At 59.1% G+C, this 11,347-nt stretch overlaps 1 protein-coding gene across 1 annotated transcript; it reads left to right on the top strand.

Annotated features, from left to right (window-relative positions):
* Window positions 1-6,394: 6,394 nt before the first annotated feature.
* On the top strand, window positions 6,395-11,032 carry LOC136113766 (keratin, type II cytoskeletal 75-like). Its single transcript, XM_065858982.2, has 9 exons — window positions 6,395-6,959; window positions 7,893-8,107; window positions 8,632-8,692; window positions 8,890-8,985; window positions 9,203-9,367; window positions 9,579-9,704; window positions 9,945-10,165; window positions 10,432-10,463; window positions 10,571-11,032. Exons 1-9 carry the CDS (start codon window positions 6,504-6,506, stop codon window positions 10,756-10,758), a joined length of 1,560 nt encoding a protein of 519 aa, XP_065715054.1. The 5' UTR covers window positions 6,395-6,503; the 3' UTR covers window positions 10,759-11,032.
* The last annotated feature ends 315 nt before the right edge of the window (window positions 11,033-11,347 follow it).

Genomic DNA, 11,347 nt, shown 5'->3' with positions numbered 1-11,347 from the left:
GCTGGGTGTGGATGGGTGGAAAGACAACTGGGATTTAGCACTCGGGCTCTGGGATGGGGTGCGGAGGGGGGAAAGGAGGGCGGGATGCACGGAGAACCGGGGCACGGGGGGCAGAGCTGCCCCAGGGCCCAGCCAAGGGGTTCAGCTGCGATTCCTGACTCGCAGAGGGGGGCACGGCTCAGTTCACACGAACAGGAGGAACCGGGATCAGCCACAGCGAGGACACCACGTCGGAGCGGGAGGGGAACGGAGCAGCCGAACCCCCCAGAAACGGGGGCAGAACCAGCAAAGAGGGGTGGACATGGGGCGAAGCGCCCAAAATCTGCATGTGCAGCGTTTGCACGTGGGGTTTTCCCCACCGCACACAAACCCCACACAGAGCGGCGGCTCTGAAGGGCCGTTCGGGGCCTCAGCTTCGTTCTGAATGAACATGAAGCCGTTCCCCGGCTCCTGGTCCCCGGTCCTGCTGGGAATCCTGGCAGCGGGGACGGGGAAGCAGGGCGGGAGGTGGGAGCCCGAGCCAGCTGCCCCGTGCACCCGGGAGCCCAGCGGGTGTCTCCAGCAGGTGGGGGCCCAGAGCAAGAGAACAGCCCCGTGTCACCCTGCGAGGAGTGGGAGCCCCAGGACCCACCCTGCGAGGAGTGGGAGCCCCAGGACCCACCTGCGAGGAGTGGGAGCCCCAGGACCCACCCTGTGAGGAGTGGGAGCCCCAGGACCCACCCTGCGAGGAGTGGGAGCCCCAGGACCCACCCTGCGAGGAGTGGGAGCCCCAGGACCCACCTGCGAGGAGTGGGAGCCCCAGGACCCGCCCTGTGAGGAGTAGGAGCCCCAGGACCTGCCCTGCGAGGAGTGGGAGCCCCAGGACCCACCTTGCGAGGAGTGGGAGCCCCAGGACCCACTGTGGGGCTGGGTGGGGGGCACAGCCGGGACTGCCCCTCCAGCACCCGGGGAAGGGCAGACGCGATGGATTTGGACGGTGGGGACAGCCGCTGGCACCCCAGGAGCTGGGCTGCATCCGTTCAACAGTTTGTGTCAGTTTTCAAGCATCTGACCATGTTTCTTGGACTGTTTTAAGGAAACAGGGTGAAGCTTGCAAAGGCATCCCAGCTGGGCGGCTGTTGCTAAGCTCTATGTGTAATTTTAATTATCAACAAAGGGATTGGGTTTTGGCTTTTACAGAGCGGACAGAACCGGCTGCTGCGCCATCGGCTCAAACAGAGGCGCCCGCCGTACCCGGGCGTCGCTGCCGGGTCCCTCCGCGACCTCGGGATCCTGCAAGGGAAAACCAAAGGGTCTCGAGCAGCTCTGGGTCTCTCGTGTTTCCGCAGAGGTGTCTGAAGAGCCCACCCTGACGCCTCTTCCCTTGGGATCCGCAGAGAGCTCCGAACCTCACCTCCTCGAGTCAAACTCGACCGGCGATTTCAGCTGGGAACTCAAACGTTAGGTGAATTACTCTTCTAAACCGAACATTTAACTTCGGCGTTTCGTATGGGAATGACCACGTCTCCGAAATGCGAAACATCTTCCCTCCACATTTCCCAAACGAAACTTTGCAGCTTTTTGACCCAAAAGCAGAATTTTCATCAAAGAAAATGATTTTGTTTTAATTTGCAAATGGTTTCCGTGGCCTGCAAATGAAATGAGGCACAAAATGGCTGCAGGGGGGTAACGCAGCAAAACCGGCAGCGGAGCAATATTCCCAGCTGCCACCTGTCCGCTCCGAGCTTTGCTATTTAAGCCGAGCGGCGACATCGCGCTGGGCTCCCGGAGCGGCTGGGGATGGCGCTGGGGACGGCGCTGGGGACGGCGCTGCGGCCGCGCCGTGAATCAGCACCGGGGCTCCTGAAATCGCCGCGGCGTGGCCGGACACGCTCCCCAGGACAGGCGAATAACCCCGTTTATCTTACCGGCTCCAAGCACGGTGCTGTGCACGTCCCGCTGGTGTCAACGGGGAGAACTCAAACCTCCCGCTCCGGCTCTTTGCCAGGAGAGCGGCAGCAGGAGCAGGATGGAGCGATGGAGCTGGGGGACGCGCCACGAGCAGCCACGGTGACCCGAAACACCGGGACCTTCCAGGGCTGGATTTTCTGTATCGGGAGGAAGACGGAGCCTGGGGCCACGAGAAAGGAGGCGACGCTGCTGCGATGACTTTGCGGGAGATCTTTGCTCTCCACGTGAGCCCCAGCAGCCCTATTCGGGAATTAAAGACAAAGTATTACAACGGGTACAGTGCTACATAGAAAACAGGGTAAAGGGCACATCAGCTCATACCCACCTAAAGCCAGAGGCTCTTTCAAGATGCACCAGGGGAAACGAGGCCTCCCTGCTCCGCACAAGCACCTGGCATCAACGGCACTGGTGAAGGTGAAGATGAAGGTGAAGGCACCTGGCTGCAGCGGTGCCCCCGCGCTGCGCAGAGCTCAATCATCTGCAGAAAGCAGGTCAGGCCTCCACTTCAAAGCGTCCCGCAGGCAGAGCCGCCCGGCCCGCGGACGCTGCTGGGAACGGCTCCGGGGGCTCCGGGACCCCCAGTTCACCCCGGGAACCGTCCCCGAGGCCCCCGTGGCACCGGGACGCTCCGAGTCGCGCGGGTCCCCGTGGAAAAGGCTCAGGGTGACCAGCGGGACTTCATTAACTTGGGATGAAATAGTAAATTACGGTCAAAATGAGTAGGGTTTGAATTTAGGTTAGCAGCCCAAGTTTAACCCAAAGGCTTTAATTTAAGCAATTAACCTAAATTACAGCCTTGACTTTGCTGATAATTAAGCTGAGATTAGGTAGCACAGGTGAACCGACCTGAGTTAGTAAGTCACGCTCTTATTTCACAAGTAAATGTATTTTTTGGAAACAAAACACAGGAGGCACGTGTGAAACCCCAGCCCTGTCTGACCCAGGGCACCAGCACCGACAAGGCCTCCCGCTCCGACCCCGCTCGCCGGCTGCGTGCACGGAAAACGCCTCCGATTCCTCACTAAGGAGCTGGAGCTGCCCCGCCAGAGCCAGAACTCAGGTTCCTGCTCTCTGAGTTATCACCTTGACACCAGCGTGATGTCAGAACCAAACCCGGCCAAGACTGCACTCCTAGGCTACAGCAGGGTGCAAAGGGACCTCCTGCCGCCGGGTGGGGACGCGCATCCCTCTGCTCGGCCTGGGACCAAGAGACGAGAGGGAAGGGAAGGGCTTTGGGAACCCGCCGGACCTCGCGGACGGGCTCTGCCCGGGGGACCTGCCCGACCGCGGCTCCTTTTGTTTGATCCGGAGGAGAAACCACGGAGCGAGCGGCGAAGGAGGAAGCGTCCGTATCGGAGCGAGGTATCTGCAGCGGAGCAGCGAACCGCGGCGTGTCGGGAGCTGCAGGTGCAGGGGAGGCGCTCCCGGGAGCTCCCTGGAAACCCCGTGTTGCACCAACAGAGCCGGGCCCCCCTTCACACCATACCCCGGACCTGTAGCTGCAGCTCCTGCTGCTCACAGTCCTGCCTTCCGTAATTACCTCTGAATTCCTTCCAGATGAGTGACAACCGCATCACCTCCACCCTGGCGCACATGTGAAATGGAAAGAAATTAATTTCTTTTCCCTCGGTTGGAGGAGCTGCGTTATTACTGTTATTAACCATGGGCTCCAACGCAGTTGGTGTATTCTTTGGCCAAAAAAGACGAGTTTCGTATGTAAAAAAGGAGCCCGAGGGGGAAAGGGAAAGCACTGACGCATCACGCTGTTCGTAAGCGCGGGTGGGTTTCTGCACCCTGAGTCAGCTCTGCCCACGCCGGAGCCGGGAGCCTCTGCAGGGGCTTCGCCCGCCCAGCGCGGCCGGGGATCCGCTGGGATCCACTGGGAGGGGATCCCTGAACACACAGGAACACGGGACAGTGCTGGGGACATGGGGATCCCCCAAACACACAGGAACACGGGACAGTGCTGGGGACATGGGGATCCCTGAACACATGGGAACACGGGACAGTGCTGGGGACACGGGGATCCCCCAAACACACAGGAACACGGGACAGTGCTGGGGACATGGGGATCCCCCAAACACACAGGAACACGGGACAGTGCTGGGGACATGGGGATCCCCCCAAACACACAGGAACACGGGACAGTGCTGGGGACATGGGGATCCCCCCAAACACACAGGAACACGGGACAGTGCTGGGGACATGGGGATCCCTGAACACATGGGAACACGGGACAGTGCTGGGGACATGGGGATCCTTGAACACATGGGACAGTGCTGGGGACACGGGGATCCCCCCAAACACACAGGAACACGGGACAGTGCTGGGGACATGGGGATCCCCCAAACACATGGGAACACGGGACAGTGCTGGGGACATGGGGATCCCTGAACACATGGGAACACGGGACACTGCTGGGGACATGGGGATCCCCCGAACACACGGGAAAGCGCTGGGGACACGGGGATCCCCCCGAACACACGGGAAAGCGCTGGGGACACGGATTCTGAGAGGAGCGCGCCCGCGGAGCCGCCGCAGCTTCAAAAGCTCCCACCTTGCAGCACCCTTCCCATGCTTTTGTCCCTGAGACCTGTGTCTGTACCATCAACCCAGCGCGTTGGGCGGGGGAATCGGGTCGTGACGCCTGCCGATCGGAGGGGAAAACACGGACCCTTGCCTGGGCGCAGAGCTGCTGGCTGCAACCCCCCTGCCGGCTCCCACGGGCGCAAAACCTGCAGGATCCAGCCCTTAAAACGCCACCAAAATGAACCAACGACTGTTATTTACCCCCGCTCCTGCCCTTTGTGTTTAGAAACTCAATCGCAACACTGGAGCGAGGTGCTGGGGAAACAGGGGACAGACAATTTCTGGGAGTTTCCTTACCCGACCACCTTGCGAGACAGGGGAGATGGAAGCGCAGATACGCTCCTCAGCACCACGTCATTGCTCAGTATCACAACGTTCCCCAGTACCATGTCATTGCTCAGTATCACAACATTCCTCAGTATCGCATTATTGCTCAATATCACGACATTCCTCAGTATTGCGTTACTGCTCAATATCATGTCATTGCTCAATATCACGTCACTGCTCACCATCGCGCTGTTCCCGCTCCGCAGCAGCCGCTCAGACACACGCACAACCCGGGGAAGCGGTTTGGGGGGTTGCGTCTGCAAGTTCACTCTCCTGGGTAAATAAATCAGGTGTGAATCATCCTCTCCCGAACACCCCGGAGCACACGAGGGCCAGAAACACTCGCTGTCCTGAAAAATCAATTGTTTTCCATGTTTTTCTATTTGACTTGTTAAACCACCCTCCGTGCTGAGCGCACGGCAAAGGGCTGCGCTGGTACCGCAGCCGCACCGTGTGCGTGAGCGGGGACCTGGATCTGCAGCACTGACTGAGCCGATTCCATCGCTGGGAAACTACGGGGTGCTTGTGAACGGGGCGAGGGAGCAGCCCCGGAGCGCCCATTGCCATAGAGCCACCCCGGAGTGCCCACTGCCATAGAGCCACCACACACGGAGCAGCCCCAGAGCGCCCATCGCCATAGAGCCACCCCGGAGCGCCCATTGCCATAGAGCCACCCCGGAGTGCCCACTGCCATAGAGCCACCACACACGGAGCAGCCCCAGAGCGCCCATCGCCATAGAGCCACCCCGGAGTGCCCATTGCCATAGAGCCACCGCATGTGGAGCAGCTCCTGCTCCCACATCCTTCTTCCTATTTATTTGTTTGTTCCCATCCTGTTAAAACACCGACATCCGAATCCTCACTGCTGAGTTAGCAGCACAAGTATTGGTGATAGAGCTCAACGGCAGCTGCCAAAATGCACAGGTGAACACAGACCTGTCAAAACATTCCATTTTCATTCATATATATATATATATGTATACATTCAGGGATGGGAGAAGTCTGCAGAAGCAGGATGTTCAGAAGAAAGCAGCTCAGGGAGCTGAGCTTATCTGGGGATGGAAGCTGAGCTGTTTGTGCAGGTCCGTGGTGCGGGATGGAGGGAAGCACGCGGTATCTATCACAACAACCAGGATAAAGTGCAGGGCTGGCTGCAAAACACGGCCCCTTCCTACAGCACCGTAACTCGTAACGCGAACAGAAAAGGGGCAAAACCAATCCCCAGGGATGAAGTTTCCAGTGCCGGGCGCTGTGAGCGGTGTTTTCCTCCCGTGCCAGTGACTCACGGGCACTTTCCAGCGCCCTGCCGGAGTCTGCCTGGCTCCAGAGGCGGCACAGGCGACAGTTATTCCCCAACAATAGCCCTGTTGCTCAGAACCCGGCTGCATTATTTCAGCAGGGCGTGTGTGCGGAGTGAGTTCACCCTCCAGAATGCTGTTGGACATGCCAAGCTTAATTAATCAGAAAGATGATCCAACCTCATCAAACCCATCCCAGTCTCACAAATGCATAAAAGGGCTCTCGGAGCCCGTGCAGAGCACAGGTTCATCCCTCCTGCTCCCTCCTCCTCCTCCTCGCTCCAGGCCAGCGCCGCCGCTCCTCTGTTCGCAGCATCCACCCGGCCCCAAGCGCCAGCCATGTCTCGCCAGTCCACCGTCCGCATCCAGAGGGGGAGAAGCGGCTTCAGCGCTGCCTCGGCCGTCGTCCCCAACACCTGCCGCACCAGCTTCAGCTCCCGCTCCGTCACCCGCGTCGGCAGCTGCAACGCCGGCAGCGGCTTCGCCAGGGTCGGCGGTGGCTTTGGAAGCAAAAGCCTCTACAACTTGGGGGGATGCAAGAGGATCTCGGTGGCCGGACGGGGCGGCAGCTTCTATGGAGGTTTTGGCGCCGGCAGCGTGTACGGCGGTGGCTTTGGCTACGGCGCGTTTGGTGGCCCTGGGTTCCCAGCCGGGGGCATCCAAGAAGTGTCCATCAACCAGAGCCTGCTGAAACCCCTCAACCTGGAGATCGACCCCAACATCCAAAGGATCCGAAAGGAGGAGAAGGAACAAATCAAAACCCTCAACAACAAATTCGCCTCCTTCATTGACAAGGTGAGACTTGAGCTTCCCTCTTATCCTGACTCTTTTTGACGGGGACTCTTTTTTCAGCCGTTTCTGAGCACATCAGCTGCTCAAGGAGGAAAAGACGCGAGGAATGAGACTGAAGATGCTGGGTCCCCGGAAATCCCAGGGAACGGTACCTGCTGCGTAGCGGTTGCTATGAATTAATCATCCGGTACTCGGGTTCTCCTCCTTGGCCGCCTGGCGCTTCGCAGGCAGCGCAGAACGCGAGCTCCGGCCAGCACCCCGTCCCTCTGGGGACGCCGGCTCCCTCCGCCGGGCCCTGGGAAGTTTCAGAGGGTTAAAGTGAGGTGTGAGCAGTGCAGAAAGGAGCCCCACGCACTGCAGGAGGGAGATGCCGGCTGCTGGTTCCCGGAGGTTTCCCCCAGGGCGTGTGAAGCTATCGCGGCGTTCGGGCTGCTGGTTCAGAACGGCAAAGCCCGGCTCTGCCTGCCCGCTCCGCTGCCTCGTTCATTAGGTGCTCGGTTTCTGTTCTGGCCGAGCAGCTCCTCTGATTCCAAGGAAAAGGCTGCACCGTTCGGGGTTTTGTGGGGCGGGGGAGCTGTGCTGAGGGAAGGGAGAAATGGCGTTTACTGTATTTACTGAAAAAACGAGAGCAAAGTGCACACGCTGTTGTGCTCCTCACCTGATCGTGCAGGCGCCCCTCACAAAACGCAGGTACCTCGTCCTCATGTAGCAAAGCGATCACGCAAGAAGGTCCACGGTCATTGCAGAGTGTCTGCAGTGCTGAGCAGGGGCCCCGCAGCCAGGTACCAATTTGGTTCTTGCACCAGGTGAGGATTTGGCTACACAACCAGCAGGGCAGAGCAGTTCCCCCCTCGGCTGGGAGCGCGGTGCCCCGCTCGCAGGGAAAGCGAGAACCCCCGTCCTATCCAAACACCTTCAGGATGTTTCTGCTTGCAGGTCCGATTCCTCGAGCAGCAAAACAAAGTGCTGGAGACCAAGTGGAGCCTGCTGCAGGAGCAGGGGCTCAAAACGGTGAGGAACAACCTGGAGCCGCTCTTTGAGACCTACATCAACAACCTGCGGGTGCAGCTCAACAGCCTGCTGGGCGACAAGGGCCGGCTGGAGGGAGAGCTGCTCAACACCCAGTACCTGGTGGAGGACTTCAAGAAGAAGTAAGTGACTGACTGCCCTTACCTGGCCGGGCGCAGCTTTCCCCGCTCAGCACCCTTAACCCCAACTGGGCGAGTCCGGAACACCAGAATTCCCCACAGCGAAGGCTGTGACATTTTCGCAAGACAAACGGTACCGAAGTAACAGTTCCAAATGCACAAACATTCAGGGAATAATTTGGAATATGATCAAAGGCTTATTAACTAAATTACCTACCGAGAACGAAGAAATGACACGGTAGGTCTGCGAGTCGCGGGACAGCGCGCTCCATCCGCCCGAGACGGGCACGCGAGCACGACTGATGGCTCGAAATAGCAAAAAGAGAACAGGCTCTCTAAAGCTTTTTGATGTACTTGTTTTGACTAGTTTAGCCCAGGAACACGCTCAGGGTCTCTTATTCAGATGCTCTGTAGGAGAAAAGAACATTGTATGCAAAATGCTCTTAAGGAAGTTCATTCCAGCACACTCAGATCACCCCCGCCCGCTGCCTGCCTAAACAAATGCTGCTGCTGGCTCCCTCCCGCAGGTACGAGGACGAGATCAACAGGCGCACGGTGGCGGAGAACGAGTTCGTGACACTCAAGAAGGTGAGAGCGAACCCGGCCTAACGCCCGAGCGCAATCTGCAGAGCTCTGACCTCCTCTTCACGCACAATTCCACCCCTTTGTAGGCCAAACGCTTTTTGTTCCGTGCTGCCTTCCCTGGCTGTCATTGCAGAGATCTGCACGCTCCCGACTTGCTAACAAGAGTTTAAAACACGTTCCCTAAACGTCTCACCCCCCAGGACGTAGATGCTGCCTACATGAACAAGGTGGAGTTACAAGCCAAGGCGGACGCGCTGGTTGAAGAAATCAACTTCCTGAGAGCCCTCTACGAAGCGGTGAGCACAGCCCCCCCGGTTAGGGCTCCCCTCCCTCCGTTTCTCGGAAAGCCTGTAATTTCTCCCCCCGGGAGATGCTAAACCCTTTCGAGCTCTACCAAGCGTCTGAGCTGCGGCGATAACGATCTGCAGCCTCTCCCAGGGCTGCACGTTCATGGAGGGGATGAAACGGCATCTCCCGGGCGGGTGAGCTCACCCGGCCCTGGGCCCTTTGCAGGAGCTCTCGCAGATGCAGACCCAGATCTCTGACACCTCGGTGGTGCTGACCATGGACAACAACCGCAACCTGGACCTGGACGGGATCATCGCCGAGGTGAAGGCGCAGTACGAGGACATCGCCAACCGCAGCCGCGCCGAGGCCGAGTCCTGGTACCAGACCAAGGTGCAGGAACGGGGGGGTTCCCGGGCTGTTATCTTCATGTCTTGTCTTGAACAGATCAAGACCGACTGTTCCAAGAAAACCTTCTCGACCGCTGCACCGCGCGCAGCAGCGCTGCAGCTGCTGGGCTGGGAGGGCTCCGCGCTCCCGGGCACCCGCGTTACCCCAAAAACGAGGGGTTTTTCCCTCGGCTGACGGTTCCTCTCCCCGACAGTACGAGGAGCTGCAGGCTACGGCGGGCAGGCACGGGGACGACCTCCGCAACACCAAGCAGGAGATCTCCGAGCTCAACCGCCACGTCCAGCGCCTGCGCTCTGAAATCGACAGCGTCAAGAAACAGGTAAAGGGCAGCGAAACGCCCACTTTTAACTGTTTTACCCCAGACTCGCAAGGGAGAGGAAGGAAAAAGATCGGAGGCAAGTTATGCGAGCTCTGCTCCGTTTCGCCCTTTCCATCTCAAGAACAGAACCATCGCTGGTTACGCTGGTGGTGCTGGAATGAAACCGTGTAGTCTCAGGGCAGGCCAAGAACAAACCTGGGTCTCGTGTGGGGGATCCAGGCAGCGGTTTCTCCTCCGCAGTGCGCCAACATGAAAGCGGCCATCGCGGACGCCGAGGAGCGCGGGGAGCTGGCGCTCAAGGACGCCAAGGCCAAGCTGGCCGAGCTGGAGGACGCGCTGCAGCAGGCCAAGGCCGACCTGGCCCGGCAGCTGCGCGAGTACCAGGAGCTCATGAACGTCAAGCTGGCCCTGGACATCGAGATCGCGACCTACAGGAAGCTGCTGGAGGGCGAGGAGTGCAGGTGGGTGGCAACACGGCCCCTCGAGTCCCAGGTTAAGCACTGGAAACACTGAGCGGTTTGGAAATGCTCACCAGGGACAGGGGAGGGAAGGCTGTCCCAGCTAAAGGACGGCACATGGCACAACGCATCCCTCAATCACACCAGGTTTATCTTCTTCTCCCCAAAGAACAAGAAGGAATCTCCCCTAGATTTTCCCCCGGTATCCCCAGACGATGATTCTATCATTCTGTGATTTCTCACCCTCTTCCCTTTCTGTCCCCTACCAGGCTGGCTGGAGACGGCGTCCCCGTGAATATCTGTAAGTCACTAAGCTCTAGGCAGTTACCTGACTTAAACATCAGTGCACCTGTGCACCAAGGAGCCAGTGCCCACAAAACTGAGAGCTTTCCCTTCTCCTCCTCGCAGCCGTGACCAGGACAACGGTGGGGACGGGCTACGGAGGCGGCAGCAACCTGAGCATGGGCGGGGGCACGTGCGCCATGGGGAACAGCTTCGGCGGCCCCGGGGTGGGCAGCGCCGGCCTGGCAGGCGGCAGCAGCTCCAGCGTCAAGTTCGTCTCCACCTCCTCCACCAGAAGAAGTTACAGAAGCTAAAAGTCTCCCTGCCACTCGCCAGAAACCACCTTAGCGCTGGTCCTCTGCTCAAGCCGAGCGCGGGCAGCGGCGCGGGGCCGCCCTCACCCCACTCCTGGAACGCTCTCTCCGCCGTGTCGGCCGGCACGTGCCGCAGGGGCTCTGCTGCCGAACACGAGTCCCGCTGGTTTAAATTTGCAACCTGCTTGTCACAGCTCAGCATTTTTTTGGCCGGATTTTGTATATAAAACGTGTCCCATGACTGTTTGTCTCTCTTCACTTTCTGGTGTTTGTCTAATAAAAATGCATATGTAATTTATTCTATTGCGTGGACCTTTTAATTAAAGATGGGGAACAACAAATGCAAATGCAGATAACGAGCACTTTTGCCAGGACCCTGCCCAGTTAAAGGTGCAGATCTTTGCTCCTCGTTCCCATTTCCTGACTGTTCCGGCGCAGCCAGAACACACGGGGACCCCGCAGCTCCGAGGGAGCTCGGAACATCATTCCCATGTTCTCCGCACTGTAAAACACCCGAAGCCAAACACGGGGCACGCCAAGGCAAGAGCCGGCACGGGGAAACGGCCTCGGATGCATTCGCTCCGCAGCA

The sequence above is a fragment of the Patagioenas fasciata genome, chromosome 28 (genome assembly GCF_037038585.1).
Source record: "Patagioenas fasciata isolate bPatFas1 chromosome 28, bPatFas1.hap1, whole genome shotgun sequence".
Lineage (NCBI taxonomy): Eukaryota > Metazoa > Chordata > Aves > Columbiformes > Columbidae > Patagioenas > Patagioenas fasciata.
Note: the sequence above shows the minus strand (reverse complement) of the source record. Positions and strands in the feature narration are given on the sequence as shown.

Coding starts and splice junctions, on each gene's coding strand:
- LOC136113766 (XM_065858982.2), top strand. CDS start 6,504: ATGTCTCGCCAGTCCACCGTCCGCATCCAGAGGGGGAGAAGCGGCTTC. Junction 9,705..9,944: donor TCGACAGCGTCAAGAAACAG/GTAAAGGGCAGC, acceptor TCTCCTCCGCAG/TGCGCCAACATGAAAGCGGC. Junction 10,166..10,431: donor CTGGAGGGCGAGGAGTGCAG/GTGGGTGGCAAC, acceptor GTCCCCTACCAG/GCTGGCTGGAGACGGCGTCC.